Below are 12,844 nucleotides of genomic sequence, written 5' to 3'. Positions count from 1 at the left end.
ATTAATTTTTACCCTTTTTTTAAAACATTATTTTATTAATTTCCACATTATGAATTTTTTTTGTGGGAAAATAAAAAATAAATTCTTAAAAAGCCATTTTAGTTTGTTTACAAAAAAAAAAGGGGCAAGGGTTAAAAAAAAAAAAAAAAAAAAAAAGGGGAAAACTCCACAATAAAATCAAACTCAATATAATAAAAATGTCTCGATTAATCATAATGTTTTAAATTTCAAATGAATCATTCATCAAGTAAATTCGGCAAACCCTTCCCATGGACTTCTGATCCTCTTGATATAGACATCATCCTTCCAGCTTGTTATGAATATAGTATACAAGTTTGAATTATAATTTTTTGATCACTTTAAACATAACAAAAGAACATAAACACCATAAACAAATATATTTTTAAAATTATTAAACCAATATTAATATTTGTAAATAATTAACCAATTTTGTATTATTATTATTATTATTATTTTTTTTTTTTTTTTTTATTTAATTAATTTTTTTTTTTATTTAATTTTTTTATTTAATTTTTTTATTTAATTAATTAAAATTTTTTTATTTATTAATTTAATTTTTTTTTTATTTAATTATTTTTTTTTTCTTTGGCACCAATTTAATTTTATTATTTTTATTTTTATTTTTTTTTTTTTAAAATATTAAGTTAATAATTTCTAATAATTTTAATAGAACACGATCAAAACTTCCACATTAGCTTCTAAAATAAATAGTTCTTCTATTTTATCAATATCTGTTTCCTACCAGTTATTTATTTTTAAAAATTCTAATAATTATTTATTTTTCTTGAAATTAAAAAAAAAAAAAAAAAAAATTTATAATTATAAAAAAACTCCCCAATCATTATTAGATATTTATTTTGTGAGTTTTTTCTATTTTTTTTATGGAAATCATCGGTTTTAGTTTGGGTGCTCTTGGTTTAGGAGTTGATAAGGTGGAGCTGAAATTGGTGATGGTTTGAAACAAGTTTCTAAAGGTCTTGAAAAATCTTCAACTGCTGTATCCAATGCAATGGTAAATTGTGCAGAAACTTTAGCAAATGCTGATATCAAAGCAAGAAGAAGCATCAAATATCTTAATGTTTATCTTACCATTTATTGTCACTGTTGTATTTATATCAAGAAATCTGGCTTATTATATAAACTATTACAAAGTTCAAAGTAATTTAAAAAAGATTAAAAAAGAAAATGTCAAAATTAGCCATTGAAACAAAACAAAAACTTGCAGTTGCAAATTTAGAAAAAAAAATTGAAAATTCAATCCAACCTGGATCAGTTAATATTTTTACAGGTATTGAAATACCAGTTGGTTGGTCTCTTTGTGATGGAGCTCCATTAAATAAATTAACATATCCAGAATTATATCGACAAATTGGAGATGCATTTGGTTCAAGTGAACATGAATTTTCAAAACCAGATTTTCGTGGTAAATGTCCAATAGGTGCAGGAAATGGAGTTGGTTTAACAAATCATCTTTTAACAGTTTCAGAATTGCCATCTCATGATCATCCCGTAATTGACCCAGGTCATACATGGCATTCTATTGGAGGTGGTTTCAGTAGTGGTCCTCATGGAAGTTTTTCTGATTATCATCAATAACATAAGGATATTGTAACCACACATGTAAAAACAGGAATTACACTTGGAAAAACAGGTAGAGGTGAGTCACACAATATTATGCAACCATATATAACCATTAATTTTATTATTAAATTGGGGAAAAAAGTAATTATTATAGATCAAAATGTAAATAGTACAGAATACTAAATAATTTTTAACTCATCAAAACAAAGTTTAATAAAGTGTTTTTTTTTTGGTTAATTTTCTTTTTTTAAATTTTTTTTTTTTTTTTTTTTTTTTTTTTTTTTTTTTTTTTGGTGTTAATGGTTTGATTGTTTGTTCGTTGGGTTTTGATTTAAATAAATTAAGTTGATAAGGGTGTGTGATAGAGTGTATGTGTAATTAATTAACAAGATGATGGTGAAGTTGTTGTTGAAGATGATGGTGGGGTTGACCGCTATTATATATTTCTTTATTTTTATTTTTATTTTTATTTTTATTTTTATTTTGATAATAAAAGTTGATTAAAAGAGAGTTAAATTATTTGAAAGGGATTTGGACTTTTTTTTTTTACATATTTTATTTGAAAATATGTGTGTGAAAAATAAAAAATTAGGTTGTATGTAAAAAAAAAATAAAAAAAACGCCCCTAACAAATCCACAACCCTACTTCTCACTCTTAAATTATATGAAGGTCATAATTTTTTTTTTTTTTTTCACAAGTGTTGTTAAAAACAATAGGGTTGGATTACCTAGAACTTCAATATCCGCATACCTCAAGATGGATAGTTAAAAAAGAAAAAAAAATATAGTTTTTACTTTTTTAAGAATAAATGATTCTAAATTAATAATAGGAAAATAATAAAAAATATTGTTTAAAAAAAAAAAAAAAAAAATACGATCGAGTTTAAAAAGATAAGAAGTAGGATATTATCTAAAATTTTAAAAAATGTGTATAAAAATCTTTTTTTTTGTTTTATTTTTTTTTTTTTTATTTTTTATTTTTATTTTTTAAAATTTTTTTTTTTTTTTTTTTTTAAAATTTTTCAAAGTCTTTTTTTTCACAACGGCAATAAAAATAAAAAACAATAATAATATTATTAAAATAAGATTAACCAAAAAAAAAAGAAATCAAATCAAATCAGTTACCTTTTTATTTTTTTATTTATTTTATTTTTTGTAAGTTTTTATTTTTATTTTTATTTTTTATTTTTTATTTTTATTTTTTATTTTTATTTTTATTTTTATTTTTTTTTTGATCATCTCTCGCTATACATCCACACAACAATCCACATCACACCACACACACCATTTAATTCCAAGATTTTGAGAAAAAAAAAAAAAAAAAAGTATCACACACCTTTTATAATCAGTTGAATTGTTTTTTTTTTTTTTTTTTTTATTTTTTTTTTTTACCACACTTTTTTTTATTTTTGTTTTTTTTTATTTTATTTTTACTTATTTTAACATAAAAAAAGACACACACACACACACACTCTCTCATTTAGTACTTCAAATAGTATCCTATTAACAAATATCATTTTTAACAACAAAAATAGACAATATTTTAGTATAGTTTATAATAAAAATAAAATAAAAAATAAAAAAAAAAATAAATAAATAAAAAAATAAAAAAAATAAAAAAATTTTTATATAAATTTATTAAAGTAAAGATAAAAATTTAATATAAATATATAACAATACAAACTGGAATTACTAAAATCTTGTTTTGAAGGTGTACTAAAATTCACCTCATATAGAGGTGATAATGGCACCTCAACAAAATATAATGAAACAACTACAGCAAATGGTGATGAAGAAAATATAATAAAACAACAAAAACAACAACAACAACAACAACAACAACAACAACAACAACAACAACAACAACAACAACAACAACAACAACAACAACAACAACAACAACAACAACATCAACATCAACATCAACAGCAGTCATCACCATATCCTTCTTCTTCACCATCGTCAACAACAGTTTCTCAAAATAATGATAATTTAAATCATAATGTACATAGTTTAAATAATAGTAGTAATAATAATAATAATAATAATAATAATAATAATAATAATAATAATAATAATAATAATAATAATAATAATAATAATAATAATAATAATAATAATAATAATAATAATAACTCTATTAATGAAAAAAATAAAATAAATGATAATAACAACAGAGGTAACAGTGATGATGGTAATAACAATAATAGTAATAATAATAGTAATAATAACAATAGTAATAACAATAATAGAGATGATGAAGAAGAAGAAGGTGATGATGAGGATAATAATAATAATAATAATAGTAATAATAATAAAATACGCGGTTATAATGATAATAATGATATAAATGATATTTTTTCAATAAATTTTTCATCATGGTCAAAGAGTAAAGATAATTTAATAGAGAATGGTGTTTTAATTTTCGAAGAGTCTGGATTATATAAAGAATTAAATTTATCAAAATCTAGTATCCTCAATTTCCTATCAATAGTAGCATCATCTTATAGAAATAATCCATTCCATTCATTTAATCATGCTATAGCTGTAACTCAAACTATATTTTTAATACTTTTAAAAACAAATCTTTTTAATATTTTATCACCAATTGTAAGTTTATGTTTTATTTTTTAAAAAAATAAAAAGTCAGGTGATCAGTGCGTATGTGTTTGTGTGTGGATGTATGTAAAACTAATTTTATTTTATTTTAATTTAGGAAAAATTATCAATTATAATTGCATCAATATGTCATGATTTAGATCATCCAGCATTAAGTAATAGATTTCAAATTAATATGAAAAGTTCAATTGCAGTATTGTATAATAATAAATCAGTTTTAGAGAATCATCATCTTTCAATTTGTTTAGGTATATTGGAGAGTAAGATTGGGAATGAATTATTATCAACGTTAACAGTGGAAGAAAAAAAACAATTTTTTAGAAGAGTTAAAATTTTGATTTTAGCAACTGATATGGAGAATCATTTCACCTATAAGAAACAATTTGATGATATCATTTCAACATTTAGTTGGGATAATTCAGAACATCGTGATTTACTATTAATTATGTTTTTAAAATCTGCTGATATTTCAAATGAATTAAGATCTTTTGATATTTCAAATAAATGGGCAAATGCATTAATGGAAGAATTTTTTAATCAAGTAAGTAATAAAAAAAAAAAAAAAAAAAAAAAAAAAAAAAAAAAAAAAAAAAAAAATAATAAAAAAAAAAAAAGTATTAATGATTAAAATTTTTTCTTTTTTTTTTTTTTTAATAGAGTGATTTAGAGAAATTAAATAATTTACCATTAACACCATTTATGGAACGTGAAAAAGTTGTATTACATCTTACTCAAGTTTCGTTTATTGAAAAGTTTTTATTACCATCTTATCAATCATTACAAAATTTATTACCTTCCCTTGAAGATTTTGTTCAAAGAATTATTGAAAATAAAGAAATTTGGTCAAATAATGGTTCCTCTTCCTCAACTACTTCCTCCTCACCAAATTAAACTTTCAAAACCTGGAAAAAAAAAAAAAAAAAAAAAAAATTAAAAAAAAAAAGAAAAAAGAAAAAAGAAAAAAAAAAAAAAAAAAAGAAAAAAACAAAAACAAAAACAAAAAAAAAAAAAGAAAACACAAAAAAAAAAAAAAAAAAAAAAAAAAAAAAAAAAACAATTTAATAAATTATTCTATTATTTATTTTTTAAAATTTTGTTTTATTTTTTTATTTTAATTTTTTACAGAATTATATGTTATGTTGAGAACAATATCCTTTAAAATATTGAATGTACTCCTACAAATATCAACTTCAGATTCTTCATTAATCAAAAAATAGACATTCTTATTTGGATTTGAATAATAATCAAGTAATTTATTTTTAATGAAATTTGTTGTGGATTCAAAATCATTTTCACCAATGTAATCTTTATCATAGGTTTTAAATGGTACAGTTTTTAACTTTTCTCTAAAAATATCCTTTTTATTGAAAAATACAATCACTCCACAACCATGAAGATATTTTGATTCAATAATTTCTTTAAACCCATTTAAAGATTTTTCTAATTTATTTATTGATTTTGAACAATCTTCACTTTCAACTATATCATACCTATTTTAATTATTATTATTATTTTAATTATTATTGTTTATTTTTTTTTAAAAAAAAAAATAATTACTTACACTGATAAATCAATGACATATATTATGGCTTGGACTTCACTAAAACAGTTAATCCATTTCTTTAAAGTTGAAGTTTGTATACCCATTTCAATCATTTTTATAAGACAACGTTCAAAAGTGAATTTACCTTCAATTATACCATTTTGAGTAAGTTTTATAAAATTTAAATCTTGAGGTGTTGGAGTATAGTTTTCATCTGATATACGTTGTAAATGTTTAAAGAAATAACCAAAAAACTCACTAAATTGACTTTGAAATATTTTTTGAATACCTGAATCATTCCATAGTTTTAAACAAGTTTCTCCAATTTCTTTATTCCATAAAAAATTCTCACTATCTAATTCCAATATTAAATTTGACATTTGCTATCATTTATTTATTTATTTATTTATTTATTTATTTATTTATTTATTTATTTATTTATTTATTATTAGTAACTATGAAAGTAGGGAAAAATAAAATTTAAAATATAAAATAAATAATTACAATATTATTATTATTTTCTAATTCAATTTTTGAATTATTTGAAATAATAATGAATTTTTTTAATTGGTTAATTATAGTTTTATAAACATTATTTCTATTATCCATTAATTCTTCAGGTGTTATTTGGCTTTCACCCATTAACAAAAAAGTTTTAAAGAGTGTTGTTACACCAACTTTCTTTTGCCCATAAATTAATACTCTTATTTCTTCCTCTAATTTTAATTTATGATTTTTTAGAGATTTGTCAATATCAATTGATATTTTACTTTGTTGTTGATATGAATTTTCTGAGCATAAAAATGACATTTTTTAGATATTACACTGAAACACAAATGTTTTAAATATTACACCAAAACAAAAATGGTATTGTTTTGATCATATTTTTTTAGATTTTTTTTTTTTTTTTTTTTTTTTTTTTTTTTTTTTTCAAATAACTGACTTAAAAACAATAAAACTTAAAAAAACAAGAATTTTATTTTTTAAAAACTGATTATGGTTTAAACCATAATCCCAACTTTTTTTTTTTACAATTTGATAAGTTTTTCAATTAATTATTAATTTTTTCATTTTTTTACTCAATAAATTAAAAAAAAAAAAAAAAAACAATCCATATATTGCATTTTAAAAAAAAAAAAAGAATAATTAAATTTTTTTTTTTTTATTTATTTTACATTTATTTTACATTTATTTTATTTTTTTATTATCTATTATTTTTTATTTATTTATTATTAGATTGATTATTTACATTTATTTATATATACATTTTTTTTTTTTTATTATAATTAATTAAAATTTAAATTAAATTAACCAATTCATATAAAGGATAACCATATACTAAATAAAGTGTATTTATAAAACCTTGATAATACCAAAAACTATTATTATTATTATGATGATAACTACAAATTCCAATTTTTTCAAAAGCATTAACTTTTAAACAAACCAAATTACCAAAATGACCAATTATTAAAATGAAAACAAACATGAAAATATATAAAACTCTAATTAAAACATCATAACCTGCAGGTGTTTCATTTCTAAATCCTTGGATTTTAATAAATAAAATTCTATTAACCAATGAATTTTTTAAATATACAAATATTATTGAAATCGCTGCAAATATTAATGGTATTAAAATTATAATTGTATCATTGAATTGATAAAATTTAACAGATTGAATTAATAATTTAAAATAGTATCTATAACTTGCATTATCATTAATACCATTAATTAATAATTTTGTTGATGATGTTGATGTTGATAAATCCATTTTTAATTGTAAATTTGATGATGATGATGATGATGTGGTTGCCATTTTTAAAAATTCATCATTTTCATTATTAACATTATATTCATTGCTTGTTAATTTATTTTGAATTTCATTATATTTTATTATTTCATTATTATAATTATAGTTATTATTATTATTATTATTATTATTATTATTATTATTATTATTAAAATTAATAATAGAACTATTTCCAATATTTACACCTCCAATACTAAATACCCAATAAAAACATGAAATTATATGGAAAATATAAAAACCAATACTTATAATCTTTGTAAATTTAAAAAATACTGATTTAATTTGAATTTTGGTTTTTAAATCGATATTTGTAATTAATGACGCAACAAATAAACAAATTGAAAATAAAATTGGTAGCACAAGTAAAAAAGATTGTAAAATTTTCATTTTATTATTATTTTTATTTTTTTTTTTTTTTTTATTGTGTATATTTGTAATTGTATTTGTATTGTGTGTGTGTCTGTATGTTTGTGTGGATGGTATTTGTAAATTATTTATTTACTAATTATATGTATACCTATTAAAATTTAATAAATGTTCATATTTTATATTTTTATAAAAAAAAAAAAAAAAAAATATAAAAAAAAAAAATATTATTGGTTTGTGAGTTATAAAAAAAAAAAAAAAAAAAAAAAATGAATAATAATAATAAAAAAAAAAACAATTGTAAAGTGTTTAAAATTGAAAATAAAAAAATATATTTATAAAAAAAAAAAAAAAAAAAAAAAAAAAAAATCAAAGGGGTGGTGTAATGAACACTTATATTTATGAGAAACAAGAAGGGTGTATTAAAAAAAATAAAAATAAAAATTTTAAAAATAAATTTCAAAAAAAAAAAAAAAAAAAAAAAACAATTGTAAATTTGATAAAGAGAATCTAAGATATTTTTTTAGATTTTCACTTTTATTTTTGGATTTTTTCTTTTTTTTTTGGATTTTTTCTTTTTTTTTGGATTTTTTATTATTATTATTATTATTATTATTATTATTATTATTATTATTATTATTATTATTATTATTATTATTATTATTATTATTATTATTATTATTATTATTATTATTATTATTATTATTATTATTTATAAAGTGAATGGATTTTCTTCTCTATCTTCAATTTCATCATCTTCATCATTTTTAAAATTTTCAGGTTTAAAATCTATTAACCATTTAATTTCAAAATGATTTTCATTTGATTCTTTTCTTAAACGATCTAAATTATTTGCAATTAATTCTTCATTAATTATCATTATTGAATTGTCAATGATTGCTATTGAATTTGAAATTAAATTTAATAATGAGTCTAAAATAAGTTTCATCTTTTCCAATTGTTTAAAACCTTGAGTAGATTTAAATGATTTTCTCTTACTTTGAATAGTTTGAGTTAATAAAAATATTGAATGACATAATGATCTATATGCCAAAACTAAATTTAAAAAACTTAGTCCATCCTCTTTAATTTTATTTTCATTTATAATTTCATTTAAATTTACACCACTAATTAATTCATCATCATAATCATCATCATCACCATCTTCACCATTATCACCATCATTTTCTTTTTCATTTTCATTTTTATTTTTAATAAATAAAAATGATGATAAATTTTGTTTTGTAATTAAATTTGAACAATTTAAATAAGTTAAAGATAAATTAAACCACCATTCCCAAATTCTACGATTTAATGAAATACATCGTTGATATTGAATTCTTGATTGAGTAAATTGATTTTTAAGGTGTAATGATTGTGCTAAAATGAAAATTAAATTTGTATCTTTAAATTGGTAGGTTATACCATTCTTTAGTTGTAATGTGTTTTCAACATTAGCAATTAATTCAATTACTTTATCAAATTGATTTAATTTGAAATTACATCTAATCTCTGTATCTATAATATCATCATTATAATCTTGTTTCTTTTTTAATTTAACCAATGTTTTCAAATGATTTAATTCATTAATACATTGCTTATATTCTCCTCTTGAATATAAATAATCAATTTTAAATTGACTATTCTTTATACCATCTTTTCTATTCTTTTCTTGTTGTTTTTTATTTAAATTATCTTTATTTTCTTTATTTTCTTTATTATTATTCATAAACCACTAAATTTTTAAAAAAAAATAAAAATAAAAATAAAAATATTATTAATATTTATAAAAATAATAAAAATAATAAAGATAATAATAATAATAATTTAAAAACTTACTAATTTATTATCAAATTTTGGAGTATATTGTACAGTTGGGATTTTATTAACTTTAACTCTAATATCATCAATTAATCCAATATTTGAAAGTCCAAAATCTTCTTCATTATATTCCATTTTTTATTTTGTGTTTGTGTATTTAAAAAAAAAAAAAAAAAAAAAAAAAAATTAAAATAAAAAAAAAAAAAAAAAAATCCATAAACCTTCGTTTTTTCATTTTTTTCATTTTTTTTTTTTTTTTTTTTTTTTTTTTTTTTTTTTAATTAATTTTAATTTTTTTTATTTTATTTTTTTTTTATTTTTTTTTTAAGAAAATAGTAATATTACCATATATATATATTTAAAAATGTCAAATCACCAATTAGAAGAAAAACAAAATTCAATTTTAAATAAATTAAAATCACTTGAAGAAAGATTAAATAATATTACCCCACCTTCAATAATAACAGATAATCAAAAAAGAATTGGTAAAGTTTGTGAAGAAATTGGTTTGGAGTATGTATTGGTTTTTTTTTTTTCATTTTTTTTTTTTTTTTTTTTTTTTTTATTTTCTAAACAACAATTAATTATTTTATTAATCCTTCTATTATTATTATTATTATTATTATTATTATTATTACTATTATTATTATTATTATTATTATTATTATTTTAAATAAAATAAAATAAATATCCAAATAAATAGACATGAATTAGTTAGAGTACCATCACCATATTATACATGGACATTAGACCAACGTGCAAGTTATTTAGATGCATTTTCACCAGAATATTTATTAAAAAGTATTATTTTAGAAAATACAGAATGTACAAATACAGATACATCAATTCCAACTAATAGTAGATATTATTGTGTAATTATTCAATATACAACAAAGTAAGTAGTGTGTCTATCTTTTTTTTAAAATTGAAATATTTTAATTTTTATTTATAATTTTACTAACAAAAATAAAAAATAAAATAAATGTTAACACACAATTTTCAAATTGATTATTTATTTATTTATTTATTTATTTATTTATTTATTTATAGAATTCAAAGTCATAAAATTTTTAAATTTATAAAAAATATGAATAGTAATGAAAGTGCAAAGAAATTTCATTTTACATTAGCACAATCAGCAGAATCATTAACTGGATTTGAATATAATGCAGTTTGTCCAATTGGTACAACTGTTAAAATTCCAATCATTATCTCAAAACATATTATGGATTTACCAAGAGGTGTACCTGTATTTTTAGGTGGTGGTGAAGTTGACTTAAAATTAGTAGTTGATATTCATTCATTTAAAGAAAAAGTTGAATCATCTGGTAATACTGTTTTCATTACTGATGTAATTGATACTTCTGATAATAATAACAACAATACTGAAAATGATATTTAATAAAATAAAATCACCAAAATAATAAATTATATAATACAATTTTATTTTTTTTATTTTTTATTTTTTTACCTTTGTCTCTATATTATTACAATTTATATATATTTTATTTTATTTTATTTATTTATATTGATATTATTCATCATTGTCATTAAAATAATCATTATGGCCATCGTCAATATCATCATCATCATCATCTTCTTCATCCTGATTACCATTGTCATTATCATTATCATTATCAAACTCTCCACTACCATTGAAACTATTTAAATTATTTGGATCTCTATCAAATGGCGTTAAATCTACACTTGTCATTGGATGATCAACTAATAGATCATAGATATCATCAGGTAATTGACGAATAATGTGTATTGATAAATTTATAATAGTTGGTGCATCTAATTCTGGAAATGATCTAAATAATAAACAAGGTGATTGATGTACTAATAATACATCTCTCATTAATAAAATTTGAGAAATTGTACAAATTACATTTAAATGAAATCCAAATGCTAAAAAGAAATCCCATAATTTTAATAATTCATCTAATGGTGGTGTTGCTGTACCTAAACTTAATATTGCTAAAAATTAAAATTAAAATTAATATATATAATAAAAAATATTTAATAATTAATAATAATTAATAATAACATACGTGGTGTAAATAAAAGTGGATGATAACTTCTATTTTGTAAATATTCATATAATTCTGGATCAACAAATTCTAAAATTCTATCTAATAATTTTGAAGCATCATTTACACCAGATATATTTGATGTGAAATAGTTTGGACAACATTGAGTTAATAGTGAATAAAAACATTGAAAAGCCTCAACCTCTGGTAAAACATATAAAAATGTACCACAAATTGCATTCATTCCTTGAACATATCCTAATTCTTCACATTGATGTGCAAATGCATTTAAACATCTTGATAATTGATCTTGTGATACTGCTTGACTAAATTGTGAATCCCTATTAAATGTTCTACCAATATCTTTTCTAATCTTTTGATACTATAATAATAATAATAATAATAATAAGTGTGTGTATGTGTATATACACAATAGTATAACAATAAAATAATAATAAACATACCCTATTTGAAGGACCTTTTTCAATTAATTCTATATATTTATCAGGTTGTATTTTATCAACACCTAATAATATTTTCCAAATCATACCTCTTAAACTACATTTTGAACCATCTTGTTTGGTTCTATCTTCTATTTCTTCTTCGGTTTCGGGTGGTAAACCTTCTAATAATATGGTTTTTCTTAATTGGTATAAATTTGGATCAACTGTTAAAGGATTTTTATTACCATAATCTATTAAATCTAAATATTTCTTTCTTAACGAATTATTGTGTGGTGATAAATCTTTAATAACCATGGTTTTATTTATATGTATTTGTGTGTGTGATTTGAGTTTAAAAATAATTTTTTTATAAAAAAAAAAAAAAAAAAAAAAAAAATTTTTGGTTTTTGAAAAAAAAAAAAAAAAATAAAATAAAAAAAATGAAAAAAATATAAAAAAAAATAATATAATAATTATGATAATAATAATATTATTATTATTATTAATTTATAAATATATATAAAATGATTATAAACATATATATATATATATATATATATATATTTATTATAATAAATTTTTTATAATAAATTTTTTTTTTTTT

The 12,844-nt window shown here is 19.1% G+C and overlaps 7 protein-coding genes across 7 annotated transcripts; 3 read left to right on the top strand and 4 right to left on the bottom strand.

Annotated features, from left to right (window-relative positions):
• Window positions 1-1,206: 1,206 nt before the first annotated feature.
• On the top strand, window positions 1,207-1,785 carry DDB_G0269088 (hypothetical protein; the record flags this gene model as incomplete). Its single annotated transcript, XM_641886.1, has 2 exons — window positions 1,207-1,594; window positions 1,673-1,785. The coding sequence occupies 2 exons, from the start codon at window positions 1,207-1,209 to the stop codon at window positions 1,783-1,785; spliced, it is 501 nt and encodes a 166-aa protein (XP_646978.1).
• A 1,561-nt stretch (window positions 1,786-3,346) lies between these two features.
• On the top strand, window positions 3,347-5,112 carry pde3 (cGMP-specific phosphodiesterase; the record flags this gene model as incomplete). Its single annotated transcript, XM_001732899.1, has 4 exons — window positions 3,347-3,388; window positions 3,532-4,212; window positions 4,319-4,762; window positions 4,879-5,112. The coding sequence occupies 4 exons, from the start codon at window positions 3,347-3,349 to the stop codon at window positions 5,110-5,112; spliced, it is 1,401 nt and encodes a 466-aa protein (XP_001732951.1).
• Window positions 5,113-5,332: 220 nt separating this feature from the next.
• gpaJ (G-protein subunit alpha 10) lies at window positions 5,333-6,574 on the bottom strand (the record flags this gene model as incomplete). Its single annotated transcript, XM_641883.1, has 3 exons — window positions 5,333-5,711; window positions 5,783-6,147; window positions 6,269-6,574. 3 exons carry the CDS (start codon window positions 6,572-6,574, stop codon window positions 5,333-5,335), a joined length of 1,050 nt encoding a protein of 349 aa, XP_646975.1.
• A 487-nt stretch (window positions 6,575-7,061) lies between these two features.
• On the bottom strand, window positions 7,062-7,964 carry DDB_G0268800 (hypothetical protein; the record flags this gene model as incomplete). Its single annotated transcript, XM_641882.1, has 1 exon — window positions 7,062-7,964. The coding sequence occupies one exon, from the start codon at window positions 7,962-7,964 to the stop codon at window positions 7,062-7,064; it is 903 nt and encodes a 300-aa protein (XP_646974.1).
• A 691-nt stretch (window positions 7,965-8,655) lies between these two features.
• DDB_G0268798 (hypothetical protein) lies at window positions 8,656-9,899 on the bottom strand (the record flags this gene model as incomplete). Its single annotated transcript, XM_641881.1, has 2 exons — window positions 8,656-9,678; window positions 9,783-9,899. 2 exons carry the CDS (start codon window positions 9,897-9,899, stop codon window positions 8,656-8,658), a joined length of 1,140 nt encoding a protein of 379 aa, XP_646973.1.
• Window positions 9,900-10,128: 229 nt separating this feature from the next.
• On the top strand, window positions 10,129-11,166 carry DDB_G0268796 (hypothetical protein; the record flags this gene model as incomplete). Its single annotated transcript, XM_641880.1, has 3 exons — window positions 10,129-10,277; window positions 10,468-10,659; window positions 10,815-11,166. 3 exons carry the CDS (start codon window positions 10,129-10,131, stop codon window positions 11,164-11,166), a joined length of 693 nt encoding a protein of 230 aa, XP_646972.1.
• Window positions 11,167-11,298: 132 nt separating this feature from the next.
• bub2 (RabGAP/TBC domain-containing protein) lies at window positions 11,299-12,555 on the bottom strand (the record flags this gene model as incomplete). Its single annotated transcript, XM_641879.1, has 3 exons — window positions 11,299-11,744; window positions 11,819-12,179; window positions 12,262-12,555. 3 exons carry the CDS (start codon window positions 12,553-12,555, stop codon window positions 11,299-11,301), a joined length of 1,101 nt encoding a protein of 366 aa, XP_646971.1.
• Window positions 12,556-12,844: the final 289 nt, after the last annotated feature.

This window comes from Dictyostelium discoideum (genome assembly GCF_000004695.1).
Source record: "Dictyostelium discoideum AX4 chromosome 1 chromosome, whole genome shotgun sequence".
NCBI lineage: Eukaryota > Evosea > Eumycetozoa > Dictyosteliales > Dictyosteliaceae > Dictyostelium > Dictyostelium discoideum.
The sequence above is the reverse complement of the archived record's forward strand: the minus strand, read 5'-3'. Positions and strand labels throughout refer to the sequence as shown.